This window comes from Bos mutus, chromosome 12 (assembly GCF_027580195.1).
Source record: "Bos mutus isolate GX-2022 chromosome 12, NWIPB_WYAK_1.1, whole genome shotgun sequence".
In the NCBI taxonomy this organism is placed as follows: Eukaryota; Metazoa; Chordata; class Mammalia; order Artiodactyla; family Bovidae; genus Bos; species Bos mutus.
The window spans coordinates 15,795,312-15,807,894 of NC_091628.1; the positions used below are offsets into that span (position 1 = coordinate 15,795,312).

Consider the following 12,583-nt stretch of genomic DNA (forward strand, 5'->3'; position numbering starts at 1 on the left):
AAAACGAGGAGCCTGAAGTGGGTGATGGGATACGGAGTAGGGCCTGAGATCACTGAGGACCCCACTCTTTGGTTCCCCATCCCTGCCATGTCCCTCCCCACACTTCCAGGTCGACCAGTTTTTTGAGCTGAGATGCCTCTAAAATCAAAGCCACTTCACACTCTGTGTCCCTGCTCCCCCAGGTCCTGGAACCAAGACCCAGTGGACCCTGGGGCCCACAGTCCACAGATGCGGTGGGAATCCCTGTTGTTTTTAGTTTGCTCCTTTTTCTTCCATTCTTAACACATGGCTATCGAGACAAAGGCCTTCTGGGGACCATCGTAGATGGGTGACAATAACCCATCTCTACCCTGTAGTCTAAACCATTTCTGGGAACCAAAAATATCAGTTCCTGTCTGGGCTCACTTATTCATAATACAGTCTTGTGTGCACTAATAGTAACCTAATGTTATTCTCAGTTTGGCTCACGTAACTTGGCACTACAGGAAGGCAGAGATGATGTCTGCAGGAGCCCTAAGGCCCTGTGGACAGTAATTAGACTCTTGCTGAGGTTTGGTTTGTTTATCTTGGGCACCTGTGATGCTACACAAATGTTTCAAAGTGGTAGAGGACCAGGAGCCAGAGAAGGAATGCAACTTCCGGAGGCAACAGACTTACAGCCAAGTGGGGAGGGTCTTAGGTTCTGGGGAAGGGCCTGGGGGTAAAGGAAGGAGCCAGTTTCTCCCCACATGAGCCAACCGGTCTTGGCTTGTTCTGTTCTTGGCGGGAGACGCTGGCGCCTTGTAGGATGCTGTGACGGTGCTGAGAAAAAGGGCTCTTTCCTTGGGGCTGCAGAGCTGGTGTCTGCCTCCATCAGTAACACGATGTTTATTAGCTTCCTTAGGGCTCTTAGAGAATAAAACTCCAGCTCCCAGGCCCCAGCAGTTACTGTGTAAGTAGAGGGGGCTGTGTTATGCACTCCTCTATGGACTGGCACCGCCCTTTTGGAGCTGGAGCTGGAGGTTAACAGCACAGGTGACCACAGGGTTGTTGGGGGAAGGTTGCTCTTGTGTTTCAAGATCAGTTATTTTTGGCTGAGAAAAGATGGCTGATGCCCAGCCAGGGCATGCTGCCTGAAACTGTCCTCAGTGGGAGGCCTGCCAGGACCCAGCCGAGATGGCCGAGGTGAGGGAACGGGGCTGAGAGCAATGTCTGGTTGGCGAAAGGTCCACGAGTGAGCATCATGTGGGGCTCGGGGGGCCCACGCTTCTGGTGCAGATGGGGAGTGGCCAAGGAGAGAACGAAAATGACAGGAGGAGGTAGGAGAGGACCTCCTGGGAAGACTTACAGGTGTTCAGCTTTCGTTAGAAGAGACGACATTGACTAAACACGCTTACTTTATTCAGAAACCCGAGAGACTTCCACAACAAGACGTTGGCATATTGTTCTGACGGCCGAATTAAGAGAAAGCCACTGTACCCGCAGGCAGTGTGGATTTTTGTGGCCCCTTCATTCACCCTGCAGCAGAGTGGTGGATGCAGACTGACCAGTGATAGCATCTGTGTGCTGAATGGGGCCCTCGGCATGTTTTATGTATTTATTTTTTCAGCTGCATCGTGTGGCTTGTGGGCATCTTAGTTTCCCGAGCAGGAATCGAACCCATGCTTCTGGCATTGGAAGCACAGAGTCTTAACCGCTGGACCACCGGGGTATTTTAGAAGTAAGGAAAGGAAGGAGGACTCTCCCAGGTGTCTGAGTGATGGGGCCAGGCCTCCGGGCCAGAGGGCCAGCTGCACCCTCCGAGTTTCTTGTGTCTGCTGCTGAATCATGGTTCTGAACTGTCCAGAGCAGAGGAATCCTTGCTGGATACAAAAGCACTCCACCCCGAGGGAAAACACTGATGGATTTTATAACTTGATAATAAAGCTCTCTCCGGGGAGAATGCCCTCCCAGAGGTAGGAGATTAATTTTATCTTTTGCTTTTTTTGGCTGCTTCTCTTCCCCTGTGTCTTACCCATTCTTTTCTATGACTTGCTCAACGAAGGGCAAAGAGGTTTTCTAGAAAGCACCAAACCCTTGAGGCCTTTGACTTCAGAGCACGAAAAAAATGGCCCGGGCTGAGGGCAAGCTCACAGCAGCCTGCCAAAAGAGGGTTCAACCTCTTGCCTGCTCCCCTGAACCCCAGGATCAACCCAGAGGACACACGGCATGATGGTACCTCCAGCCCCGCACCCCGGAGGAGACGCCGTCTAGTGTCCAGGCAGCATGGCCCCAGAGGTTCCTGGGAAAGTGGCAGAGCTGTGTCTAGCTGGTCTGCAATACACACCCCCGAGCTGGCCAGGCCCCCTTCCGTAATCTGCTGTCTCCACACCCTTAGGAGTTAGCTCAGTCTGAAATAGACTAAAAGGAGGAGGGGGAAATGATGTGGACACTCAGTCTCCTTTCAACCCCAAGAGTCTGCCTCGTGACCTCGGTGACTGTTGCTCGTTTGAGAAGCAGGAGGGAAGGGAACTGCGGGTGGCGAGCAATCACCATTCTGATGGAATGTAAAACTCATTCTGTAAAACTACACCAACAAATCAGGACAAACGTCACACCAAGGTCTTGCATCACAGGATGTTTACATAATATAATGCCCATGGCAGACAGATACCAAATACCACAAAGTACCTGAGACAAAAAAACAGAAAGGAAGGAAGGAGGGGAGGAGGGAGAAGAATGGAAAGGAGCCTGGAGTCCTGGTACGCAGAGATCTGAGGGCCCAGGCAGTTTCTTGGTAGAGGGGTGGCCGCACGTGAGTGTCCGGCGGCCTCTGTGTCACATCTCAGCCTCTGAAGAGCAGATCTCCGCGGCTGCAGAGATGGCAATCCCGATGGCCAGGCTGCCGTTGTCGGAGAAGTGCTGGGCCAGCGAGGTGTTGATGACGAGGCAGTCCCCATTGGTGATGACCGAGTCCACGCACTCCAGGACAGACCGGGGCGTGGCCTCCCACTTGAGACACCGGTGGTTTCTGTTGAGCTCCAGGCGATAGGTGAAGCTGTCGGCCTGGGTGGGGGTCCCGATCAGCATCATGGTGGCGAAGAACTGGGGGTGCCCTGCGTGCCTCTCCTGTTTCCTGAGCACCAGCAGGAAGTGGTGGCCGAAGCAGGAGTGGATGATGAGCCAGTCGGCCGGCGCCGGGAGGTGCATGTCCGTGGCCAGGAAGACAATGTCGGCCCCCTGGAGGATGTCCACCCTGTGCATCTGCCGTAGGTGGGGCACCACCACCTCCAGGTGGCCCTCCCACTGGCAGGAGAACAAGGGGCACAGGCAGGGCATCACCTGCGTGGCGGGCGGCCCCGCCTCCTGGTGGTGCAGGTGGTGGGGCCGGGCGTGGTGGCAGAGGCGGTGACGGGGCTGGAGGGGGCAGTGGCGGTGGCAGTGGTGGTGGGGGGCGTGCGGAGGCGGGTAGCTGCTGGGCTCCGGGGCGCTCTGAGTGACGGCGTGTCTGCTGGACACATACTGTAAGAGAAGGAGAAGAGCCTTAGTGGGTTCGTGGCTGTGAGATCAGCCTCTCTGGCTGAGGACCACCTACCGCCACCCCCTCCACCAACCCCTAGGTTCAGAGTGTGGAAAGCAAACGCTCCAGTACAGGGGATGACATGCAGTTGCTCCGTCTGACTCTTTGAGACCCCGTGGACTGTAGCCCACCAGGTTCCTATGTCCCTGGGATTTTCCAGGCAACAATACTGGAGTGGGTTGCCCTTTCCCTCTCCAACCGATACAGGTAGACAAAAGCTTTATTTTGTGGAAAAAAACAAAAAGAGAACCTCTAGACTGTTTTCTGAAATGGCAGCACATTTTACATTCCCATCAGCCAAGTAAGAGAGTTCTGATTTCTCCATGTCCTTGTCAACACTTGTTATTATGTGTTTTGACAAATAGGTTAATGAGACCGAATTCATTGTTTTGAATGTTTTGCCAAATTTAGATGCTGAAACATCTGTACATTTGCGTGTCATTTCAGGAGAGAATGTAAATTTACCCAATTGAAAACAGAACCTCCTTCAAAAGATTCCTCCTGCAAGAAGAGACTTTCCAAATGTATTAGTGTATTACAAAAAAAAACACAAAAAAACCTTAAAAAAAATGAGGGACATGGTGGATATCTTGGGTGGTTGAGATTCTGAAAACTCAGTCGAAGAAAATGCAATATTTATGCCTTTCTGATTCTTTAATAAGATACTCAAACAGGCAATTTTCCCCTTTGAATAGCATGCATTATGATGGTCATAAGTAACAAAGAAATCAATTTTTCTGTTCTTTTTTGATATTGTTGATATTTTTGTGCAGGGACTGGAGGTCAATGGATTCCACCCCCCCGCCTTTTTATCATTACTGATATTTTTAGAACAAAATTTCGGTAAATACTGGTTTGTCCTTCCAGTGCTGCCAGGGATTGGTACTATCTGGGGTGCCCTTCTGGGTTGTAAAACAACCATGGCACGCAAAGCTGACTGTGTGCCACTGGACTGTGGTCCCCAGGGCGGGAGTCTCAGCTGTGACTCCTGGGACTTGGCTCTACCAGGCACACTTCTGACCTGCTTTAGACTCATTGTTAAAGAACAACTTACCAGGGGCTCACCACCAGGCTTCTAAAGAACCCACCTGCCGATGCAGGGACACGTTAAGAGATGCAGATTCAATCACTGGGTGGGGAAGATCCCCTGGAGAAGGGCATGGCCACCCACTCCAGTATTCTTGCCTGGAGAATCCCATGGACAGAGCCTGGTGTGCTACCGTCCATAAGGTTACAAAGAGTTGGACATGACTGAAGCGACTTAGTAAGCACACACGCAGTATTGATATAAAATCAAAGGAAGGAGGGAGTTAGGAAGAAACACCATAGCCTCCCTTTCTCCCCTCCCTCCAGCCTCCTGCCGGTGCCTCCTGTTGGCTGAATGCAAGCAGAAGGAAGCCCGGGAGATGCACTCAGCCAGGGTCAGCTCCCCTTGGAAATGTGCTTGTGAAGAGGGAATGTCCACCTGCATGCAGATGTCTCAGTTCTCTCCTTTGTGATGTTCCTTGATCCCACCATGCTGGGCTTCCTCGGCTGGGCTTTGATAAGGCTGGTGAGGGGGAGGTAGGGAGGGCTGATACCTGTCCACAATCATTAAGCCGTCTGATGAAAATGTATATACCAGCTGACACATGCACCGCCTGGGCATGGGCTGAGAATACTGAACAGGGTACCATTCCTGCTCCCGTCTCAGTGGCTCACTGTGATTAGTGTAACATAACACAGTGCAAGGACGCAGGATGCCGGGAGGAACTCTGAGCGTGCAGATTAGGGGCGGTAGCTGTTCTGGTCAATGCAAAGCGCTGTCTACCCTTGGTGAAGCAGGAAGGGCGATGCTCTAACAAAATGGGCAAAAGGTTTGTAACAGGTTCCAAGGAGCCGGATCTGAAAGAACATGGGATGTTTAAGAAATGAGACGTTCCAAGTGGCTGTTGCTAGGGGATCTGGCAGAGATGGCGAGGAGCAGGGCCAGAGAGCAGTCGGACCATGTTGCCAAAGAGTGGGCACGGAGGTAGCACCCAGCCCTAGGGGCAATCGGTAGGAGGGCCCAAGGGCTTTAGGGAACCCCCTCAGGCAGTGCGATGCCCCAAGCCCAGCAGTAGAGCTCGCACTCAAGATGGGACCACAGTGGAGTCCTGGCACTGGTCCAACCCCTGGACTCGAGCCAGGATCATTCCAGGGAGACTCTCCCCTTCCTTCCTTCTGGCCTCATCTTCTCCTGGCCTTCCCATTGTTTAATTGCTGCAGGGTAACAAAGCCGCCAGGGATGTATTCCAGAGTGAATGACTATGCAAATACATCGTAAACTCACAGAGACTCTTGTGCTTGCTTGCTCTGCCCTGGGAAGGCGCTGAGAATAAACACAGCCTTAATCCTTTATTTCTTCATGCTCCTTCTCCTGATGCAAAATATGTTTCATTTATATACACGATCTTTGGGGTGAGCGAGGTCACAGGGCCGCTGGCTGGGAGAAGGGATTCTTTTAATTGGCAAAATGCTAATCGTTTTGGAAAATGAATTCTAATCTTCCCATCTCATACAGTGGATGTGTGAGTAATTACTTTCCTTCACTAAACTGTTAATGCAACATTAGTGATTACACTAATTAAAACTAATGAACTCTTCCAGGCTGATAAACCTCTCAGTCAGTCCAAGATCGCCTTCCTTCCATTGGCTGTCCTTAACTTGCCATTTGGAAGAGAGATCTTGAATTAACCTTTAGAATAATTCGCAAAATTGGGTTTAGAAATGTTAGGCTTTATGGACTGGGTATAATTCTCTCCGCAAGCATTAGTGAGACCATTTCCACTGAGGGTGTAATTGAATTTAAAGACATCTTCCTTAATTTCATCAGCCACACTCCCATGGTTGGTAATGGCTATCCCTCCAAATCCTGGTGTCCAAAGAGGAAACCTGCCCCTGGAAACACCATGTGACCCTTTCTCCAGCCTCTGCTCCCTCTGATCTGTGAGCTCATTTGGAGGACTGCTCTGTCCTTCTGCCTGATTCCAGGAACAGTGCCATGCTAATGGAGGCATTTCAGCTGAAGGTGGGTTTTGCACCCAATTTCAAATGACAGTCATGGGTTTTGAGTTTGCTCATGTCCTTATTTATGAGAGTTAATGAAGTGAAGCTTTTAGTACTTTCAGCAATGCTATCGATGTATTTCACACACAGGAGGGAAGATGGGGAGGAGTTATATTTCAGGGCAGGTATCAGAACATTGGAAAAGACCCTGATGCTGGGAAAGAGTGTAAGCAAAAGGAGGGAGGGGGTGGCAGAGGATGAGATGGCTAGGTAGTATCGCCAGCTCAATGAACATGAATTTAAGCAAACTCCGGAAGATAGTGGAGGACAGAGAAGCCTGGTGGGCTGCAGTCCATCAGGTCACAGAGTCGGACATGACCTCGAGACTGAACAACAGCAACAACCACAACGTTGGAAAACAGTCATGGCCAGAACCTAGCCGGGCATCAGGTCTGCAAAGACGGAAGGGTAATTGTATCTGCTTCAGGTCCCACTCTGCAGTGTTTAAAAATCCCCTCTGTTTCTGGGAAGGATGGTCAAGGCTGAAGGTTTAGTGTTTCCCATTCCATTTTCTCACCTCCCCCCCACCTCAAAACCTAACATGAGTGTGCATGTGCACACGAAACCCAGGAGGACTCTGGAAAAGCTTCTGCCAAACAGTCAAGAAATGAGTTACGCTGAGATAGAAAACAACGATGGGGCTTTTATTTCCACTAGACTGTCTTCCTTCAAAAATGTGTCTTATGCTGCTTTTCCCCAGATTGTTGTACTTAGAACACTGAATGAATGAGATCTTCATGTGGGCAGCATGATAATGTCTGTAATTTTCTTTAAAATGCTTCAGTTGAGAGATTGTGATAGAAATGTGTACATTTTTAACCTACACTCCAGGGGCTGTCAATTCCCTAATCAGGAATTCACACTTCGAGGTGATCACCTAACATTTTATCCGAAAGGCCACACTTCAGAGATAATGACTACAGTTGCCTCGCTTAGTATCCATATTTCTGATCTACACCAGATGTTGCTAATTAACATTTCCACAGAGGTTTCCATTGGTGAAATTAGTAGTTTGTTAATCAGATAATAGATGTACTAAGATTGTTTCAAACATTTCAGAATAATTCTGTACTTTAAGGATGAACCCAGGAGTTTGTTCCATTACCATTTCTGAATCTAGCCACTGAGTCAAGGACTTCCCATGGTCTGATGCCGTCTCTAAGAATATCAGAATCTTTTTCTTGTTAGATCACTACATACATACAAACTTTTCTTGCTGGCAGTCAAAATTATATAAATTGAGCAAGGAGACATTGGTTAGCAAATACACAGAAACTTTGAGTCCTGAGCTATATATGCCATGTGTGAGTGTGTGCTAAGTCACTTCAGTCATGTCCGACTCTTTGCAACTCCACAGACTGCAGCCCTCTGTCCATGGGATTCTCCAGGCAAGAATCGTGGAGTGGGTTGCCATGCTCTTCTCCAGGGGATCTTCCCAACCCCGGGACTGAACTTGCATCTCTTACATCGGCAGATGGGTTCTTTACTACTAGTACCACCCAGGAAGCCCCATATATGCCATAACTAATTAGAGAAGAGGGAAACGAGTTATTATTGTGAAAAGAGGAAGATAAAAATTTGGGTGGATCGATTTTAAAACCCAAGGTCTGTGGGTGAAAAGGGGTGAAAGGTATCCATACAGGTGTCTATACAGGTACTGTTCCTATGGTCTCAAAAATCTCCTGACCAAGCTGATCGTCTTATAAATCCAGACCCTGGCTGTGTGAGAGGCTGGGAAGAAATATGTGGACAACACTGTGAAAGCAAAAATATAATTCAGTCCTCAAGCACCCTGGGCCTTTCTTGAGTTCCTGGATCCTGGCCCATGGCCGCCCAGCAGGTGTCCTGGAGCGTATCCATGCAAAGGCCACTGGCCTTCAGTTAGAGGCTCTGTCCTCTACCCTTCCTTCCTGTAGAAATACGTGGGTGTGTATGTGTGTGCACATGGGTGAGCATGAGTTGATAGCTGTGGGCTCATGGTGGTTCCATGGTGGTCTCCTGGTGGTTCCTCCCCCAGAATTCGAGAGTGACGGGACACTGAGACCTGATTCACGTCCAGGCACTGGTTCGTGTCCAGCCGCCATTACAGGAAGTGCAATAACAGTGTTAAAGAAGCAACTTCTCCTGCCAGTTAGGCACTCTCTTTGCTTTTACTTTTTACAGCGATTACTTCCCGAGTCTCAGCATCCTCTTTATTCTTAGCAGATGATTTCTTACCATCTGGGAAGGACGGTCTGGTGGACCGACGCCCACCTGTTAGACTGATCTGGACCCACTTTCCCCACTAGGACCAGTGACCTAACAGAAGGCTGGATGCCCCCATACCGCCTCTTCGTTTTCTGTCAACAATCACCAGGAAGCAACTTCAACCCAAGATTACAGGCCCGCCCCCCGCTGCTCCCTCCCCTTTAAGATGAGGGCCTACTGGGTTGTGCCCTCGCACCCTGAACTGGCCCTTCTAGGCCACACTCCAGATAACAGGGGTCCTAGAATTCCCTACCCAAGGACTCTTGCCTCAGCTTCCAGGAGCCTGAGCTACTTCTAAGATCCAGTACCCAGAAGGCGGGCAACGGCAGACGTGAGGTGTGGCCAGTGGGGGACTAGCTGGAGCTTGGATGGGTGGGCCGCGGGTGTGCACTTGCCTCTGCCTTGGGACTCATCGCAATGCAAGACGAAGCCTCAGTAAAAAGAAAGTGAGACAGGCTGCTGGCCGGTGACTGCAGTCTCCGGATCATCTCAAAGGGCTAATTATTAAAGCAGGAGGGTAGGACGTATTCGAAGAGTCGCTTCCCTTGATTTTTAGCCTCGAGGTATCCAGATAGGCGGCGTGTGGGCCTCCGCCGGCTCTTTGGCCTCCAGCCCCCCGCGAACGTTAGGGGCGGGTCTGCGGTCAAACCGCGCCGCGGAGGAATCCCGCACCAGTGGCGGAGGGATCACTATTTCTTCCCCGACTCCGCCTTTCATCCGTGGGCTTTTGAGCATACTAATGAGTTTTATGAGTCTTATAGATGAAAGACCTTTCCTTAAAAGCAACTTTTTGAGTCATCAGACTTTTATATCTGCAGCCAGCAAGTGAATCCCAGGGCCTCTAGGGAGCCGTTGATAGGTTAAGATTTAATTACCTAAAGACTGTAAGCATCTGCATCGGATGACTTCAGGACCCCGGGGTGACTCAAGGGCAGGGCCTAGCCTGCTAGGAACACAGTCTCAGCCAATCTGAACAACTGCAGGTTGTGGGCAACGGTTTTGCTCCTGTGCCTGGTGTTGCAATGGGTAGGATCAGGGCTGGGGGTGGGTTGCTAAAAACAGTTACACATGCGAAAGCAAACTTCAGCAGCACCAGTGTTGGCAGGCTGTGAGTGGGTGGCAGTTAGTCCTGGGTGGCCTGAGACATGCTGATGGCCAGGCTGCCCCAAGACCTCATGCCACCCTTGTTTGTGTGGTTCTTTAAAGACATCTTGACCAGACATTCCGTAAGTTCAGCTCTCTCCAGCTGGACTCGCTACCCTCCCCATCGCCCACCTACAATACACGCTACTACTACTACTAAGTCGCTTCAGTCGTGTCCAATTCTGTGCGACCCCACAGACAGCAGCCCACCAGGCTCTGCCGTCCCTGGGATTCTCCAGGCAAGGACACTGGAGTGGGTTGCCATTTCCTTCTCCAATGCCTGAAAGCGAAAAGTGAAAGTGAATTCGCTCAGTGGTGTCCGACTCCTAGCAACCCGATGGACTGCAGCCTACCAGGCTCCTCTGTCCATGGGATTTTCCAGGCAAGAGTACTGGAGTGGGTTGCCATTGCCTTCTCCGACAATACACGCTATGGCCTGGCTAAGTTGTATTCCTCCTTCCAGTGTTCTCTGCTGACCAGTGCAGGTCTGTCTGCCCTGTGTTCCTTTGTGACACAGGATACACTGAACATCCAATTTTGCTGCAGGACTGTGATGTGAACTCAGGTTCCTGAACATCGCATCTTTTCTTCCCTGCTATATCCTCAGTGCTGGCAGAACTTGGAACATGGTTGGTACCCAAGAAATATTCCTGGAGATGCTGAATGAGTGACTCTTCCCCATTGAGCTCTCACCCTAATACAGTCCAGCCACTCACTATCTGGCTGCTGCCAATCTCAGGCAAGTCAGCCTCACTGCCTTTCTGGGCTAATGTGGCAGCCTCTTAACTAGTTGTATTGAGTTGAAAGGTGACCCCCAAAAGATAGGTCTACATCCTAACCCCTGGAACTGTAAATGTGACTTTCTGTGAGAAAAGGGTCTTTGCAGATCTAAATAAATGAAGGATTTCAAGAGGAGATCACCCTGGATTATCCAGAGAGGCCCTAAATCCAATGATAAGTGTTCTTGGGAGAGACAGAAGAGAAGAAGGCATAGACACAGAAGAGGAAGCCATGTGAGAATGGAGGTGGAGGTTGGAGTGGGGCTGCCACAAGCCAGGGAACACCTGGAGCATCAGAACCAGAAGAGGCAAGGAAAGGTTCTCTCCTAGCGCCTGCAGAGGGAGCGTGGACCTGTTGACAACTTGATTCTAGCATTTTGGCCTCTGGAACCATTGAAAATAAAGTTCTAGTATTTTGAGCCACCAAATTTGTGGTAATTTGCAGGGCAGCCCTAGGAAATGAATACGCAAGTCTTCCTGCATCCATTCTTGGCCTCATACAGACCGTAACTTTTGTCACAAAATCTTTTAATGGTCTTCCATCACTGTCAGGATGAAACACAAACTCCTACGTGTGCCATCAAGAACCAGCATACTCTAGAAGATGTACAGGTGGCCAGTAAGCACGTGCAAAAATGTTCAGCCTCACGAATTCTTAGAGAAATGATAATCAGTGAAATCACATTGGTCAGAATGGCCATCATCAAAAAAGTCTACAAATAATAAATGTTGGAGAGGGTGTGGAGAAAAGGGAGCCTCCTACATTCTTAGAATTTAAATTGGTGCAGCCACTATGGAAACAGTATGGAGATTCCTTTAAAAACTAAAAATAGAGCTACCATAGGATTCAGCAATCTTGCTCCAGGGCATATATCCAGAAAAGATGAAAACTCTAATTCAAAAACACACCTGTAGCCCAATGTTCATGGCATCACTGTTTACAATAGCCATGACATGGAAGCAACTTAAATGTCTATAGACAGATGAGTGGATAAAAAAGATGTGGTATATATATAAACACATTAAATATATAGGGGAATATTACTCAGTCATAAAAAGTGAAATAATGCCATCTACAACAACATAGATGGAGCCGGATATTACCATACCAAGGGAAGTCAGACAAATATATGATATCACGTATATATACAATCTAAAAATGTGATACAAATGCACTTATTTATAAAACAGAAATAGACTCACAGACATAGAAGACAAACTTATGGTTACCAAAGAGGAAAGAGAGGAGGAGGGATAAACTGGGACTTTGGGAGTAACAGATACACACTACTGTATATAAAATAGATAAACACCCAGGACCTGCTATAGAGCACAGGAACTATATTCAATACTCACAATAATCTACAATGGAAAAGAATGTGAAAAAGAATATATATATATATATTCTTATATGCATAACACAATCACTTTGCTGTAAACCTAAAACTAACACAACATTGTAAATCAACTATACTTCAAAGAACAAAATCCCACATTCTCTGCATCATCTTTTTTTTCTCTGCATCCTATTTGCTACTCAGCCTAAGCACATTGACCTCTTACTGTTTTTTTGAACATGCTATCCACACACTTGCCCCAGGGTTTTTTGTCTATTCCCACGTGTCTATTCCCCTTACTTGAAACAATCCCACATACCCACGTGGCTCACTGTCACACTTCATTCACATCTCTGTCCCACAACTGCCTCTACTCTAAGGCTGTCCTTCACTTAACTGTTAAAGAAACCCTCTCAATCCCCTTACTCTGCTTTAGTTCAATTCCTAGTATT

The 12,583-nt window shown here is 48.8% G+C and overlaps 1 protein-coding gene across 1 annotated transcript in view; it reads right to left on the reverse strand.

Annotated features, from left to right (window-relative positions):
- Positions 1–2,796: 2,796 nt before the first annotated feature.
- SIAH3 (siah E3 ubiquitin protein ligase family member 3) overlaps positions 2,797–12,583 on the reverse strand; it is a 68,359-nt gene continuing 58,572 nt past the window's right edge. The window contains exon 2 of the mRNA XM_005896747.2: positions 2,797–3,480. Within this exon, the coding sequence (XP_005896809.1) occupies positions 2,797–3,480 (684 nt within the window). The remainder of the gene's footprint in view (positions 3,481–12,583) is intronic.